The 3137-nt window shown below is 45.7% G+C and overlaps 1 protein-coding gene across 1 annotated transcript in view; it reads left to right on the top strand.

The window, feature by feature from the left end:
• Nucleotides 1-998: 998 nt before the first annotated feature.
• LOC107678574 (serine/threonine-protein kinase SIK3 homolog) overlaps nucleotides 999-3137 on the top strand; it is a gene marked incomplete at its 3' end in the record, with an annotated part of 19728 nt that continues 17589 nt past the window's right edge. Inside the window, exons 1-5 of the mRNA XM_016473935.1 lie at nucleotides 999-1137; nucleotides 1228-1291; nucleotides 1380-1541; nucleotides 1615-1739; nucleotides 2122-2245. Coding sequence (XP_016329421.1) covers nucleotides 1096-1137; nucleotides 1228-1291; nucleotides 1380-1541; nucleotides 1615-1739; nucleotides 2122-2245 — 517 coding nt within the window. The remainder of the gene's footprint in view (nucleotides 1138-1227; nucleotides 1292-1379; nucleotides 1542-1614; nucleotides 1740-2121; nucleotides 2246-3137) is intronic.

The raw sequence follows: 3137 nt of genomic DNA, 5'->3' as shown, positions 1-3137 counted from the left end.
CCTGTTACAGCATCATCATGCTGCAGACCTTTAGGATCGTCTCAGAGTTGCCTCTTAAATGTCCCGAAGTGGCGGTTGAGAACTAAAGGAGATGGTGCCTGTGGAATAGCCTCCGCTGCACATCAGATCCTGTGACGCGACTGAAGGCTTTAAAGCAGTGCTGAAGACGCACCTCTACTCTGTTGCATATAACCATCCTCAGATGGGTTTTGTGTTTTAATGTGTTGGTGTGTAGGTGTTTTGTAAATTTGCGAGGGTAAAGCACTTTAGTCAACTTGTTTTTAAATGTGGTATAGATATATATGTTGATTGCTTGATAATGTGCAGAATTTGACAACATTCCTACTGTCAGACTCACACACTTTTTTTGTGTGTCTGTGATGTTTGTGCTCCTGCTGGTGTTTCCTCATTTTGGACTTGCTGTTCTCCAGCCCTGCGATCTGTGTTTGTGTTTGTGTTTGTGTGAGTGTGTGTGTGTATGTTTTTGTGAGTGTGTGTGAGTGAGTGAGTGTGTGTGTGTTTGTGTGAGTATGTGTGTGTGTGTGTATGTTTTTGTGAGTGTGTGTGGGTGTTTGTGTGAGTGAGTGTGTGTGTGTGTCCAGATGTTATTCAGTCCGAACAGGGTCAGCTGGAGTCTGATTGCATCACTGTAGCTGGAGTGGATCCAGTGATATTAATAGAAACACATGCTTAAAATAAACACACACACACGCACTGTGCGTCTGTGTTACTGGAACAGTCGCTGCTGTCTGCTGCTTCTCCATCCACCCATCTGATTGGACACAAACACACACATATACTCACACAAACACACTCACACACACACACACACACACACACAAACACACTCACACAAACACACACTCACACGTGTGTATCTGCACATCAGTTGAATTTTATATGAATTCATTCATGGATGCTCTTTGATCATCATGTTGCTTGGCAACCGTAAACAGCCTGTATTTTTGCTAATGAAGTACATTAGTGTTTTTGCTGATATTGTTGTGATCCATCTCTCAGGTTGCGATAAAGATCGTGGATAAGACTCAGCTGGACGAGGAGAATCTGAAGAAGATCTTCCGGGAGGTTCAGATCATGAAGATGCTGCGACACCCTCACATCATCCGTCTGTACCAGGTCCCGCCCCCTCCCTCACGCTCGCAGCTGATTGGTCTGTGGTTTGTGTTCGGTTGAGTGTGATTGGCTGAGTCTGTGTGTGTTTGGCAGGTGATGGAGACGGAGCGGATGATCTATCTGGTGACCGAGTACGCCAGCGGAGGAGAGATCTTCGGTGAGACAGGACTTTGATTCAGAAGAATCAGTTCACCAGAACAGTGTTGAACGTCTCTGAGGTGTTTCTGCTCCCGTGTGTTTCTCAGATCATCTCGTGGCTCACGGACGGATGGCGGAGAAAGACGCGCGGCGGAAGTTCAAGCAGATCGTAGCGGCGGTTTATTTCTGTCACTGCAGGAACATCGTCCACAGAGACCTGAAGGCAGAAAACCTGCTGCTGGACCACAACCTCAACATCAAGATCGCAGGTGTGTGTGTGAGTGTGTGTCTCTGTGTGTGTTTATGGAGTGTGTTTGACCATCCGTCTCTCTGTCTCCTCAGATTTCGGCTTCAGTAATCTGTTTTCTCGAGGACAGCTGCTGAAGACGTGGTGTGGCAGTCCTCCGTACGCCGCGCCCGAGCTCTTCGAGGGGAAAGAGTATGACGGACCTAAAGTGGACATATGGGTAAAAACCAGCGTCTGTCTGACCTCACGTACACTATCCCATCAAGTTCATTTAAAAATGGCCTTATGTGCGATTTAAATGTTTGTATCCAGTGTTTGTATACACTAACCCTACCACATATCACATAGACATTGCATGTGTAAAATGTTAATGCATCGTGGACAGCAGTGAGAGACCCGCCTACTCACCTGTCAATCAAACGCTGCTCTAAAGCCAGTGTCGTTCCTGCTGTCATGTGCAGATTTACTTGAGAGTACAGCAGAAACGCACACATGCAGCGAGCGTCTCCAGTGTGCTGCGTGACGCAGATCATGTGATCAGCTACAGCACTGAGCATGAGTGTGTGGTGACCTGAGTCTGATGTAAACGTCTCTCTCTGTAGAGTTTGGGTGTGGTGTTGTATGTCCTGGTCTGTGGCGCGTTACCATTTGATGGAAGCACTTTACAGAACCTCCGCGCACGAGTCCTCAGTGGAAAGTTCCGGATCCCGTTCTTCATGTCCACAGGTACACACAAGCACACTCTCATACTCACACACATATTCTCTGACACACTCACTCAAATTTACACACACTCACTCTTGCTCACTCACTCACTCTCTCACACACACACACACACACATACTCTTGCACACTCTCACACACTCACTATCACACACACACTCACTCCTCACTCACACACACACACACACATGCACACACTCTCACACACTCACTCCTGCTCACTCACTCACACACACACACACACATACTCTTGCACACTCTCACACACTCACTATCACACACTCACTCCTCACTCACACACACACACACACATGCACACACTCTCACACACTCACTCCTGACTCCTGCTCACTCACACACACACACACACACACACATGCACACATTAAGGCTGTCAAAAAAAATTTGAATTTCGAATATTCGTCGAATTGAAAATAAAAATCCACATTTTAGGTGTGCGTTAAGGAGGCAGCTTATCAGCGGCACACGAGATGTGATGACGATGTAAGTGTCGTTGCATTATAATGCTTTTGTTAGTCTATCCAGTTGAAGCCACTAGATGCGGTGCTGCTGCGTTGTTAATTACAAATATTGCGGGAAAAGATAACATCAATGCGGAGAAGATCTTGTTTACATCAAAACCCGAAACCAAGCCGTTCACACAGAACACATATTTCACGCATTTTCTGGACTAAATATTTAGATCCGCTGTAGATATTTACTTGACCTTTCAGGGTCAACTGTCTGTCAACTCTAAGAACGTTAATTTCCTGGTTAAGGGAAATAAGTTTCTTACTGTACAATTCTACACAGAGAATGTAGCATAAATCTGCATGATTAAGTGACTCCAGTTATGAGCAAACAATGAACAACGTCAAGTGTGATACAAGTAAGA

This window comes from Sinocyclocheilus anshuiensis, unplaced genomic scaffold (assembly GCF_001515605.1).
Source record: "Sinocyclocheilus anshuiensis isolate Anshui unplaced genomic scaffold, SAMN03320099.WGS_v1.1 scaffold173, whole genome shotgun sequence".
In the NCBI taxonomy this organism is placed as follows: Eukaryota; Metazoa; Chordata; class Actinopteri; order Cypriniformes; family Cyprinidae; genus Sinocyclocheilus; species Sinocyclocheilus anshuiensis.
Note: the sequence above shows the minus strand (reverse complement) of the source record. Positions and strands in the feature narration are given on the sequence as shown.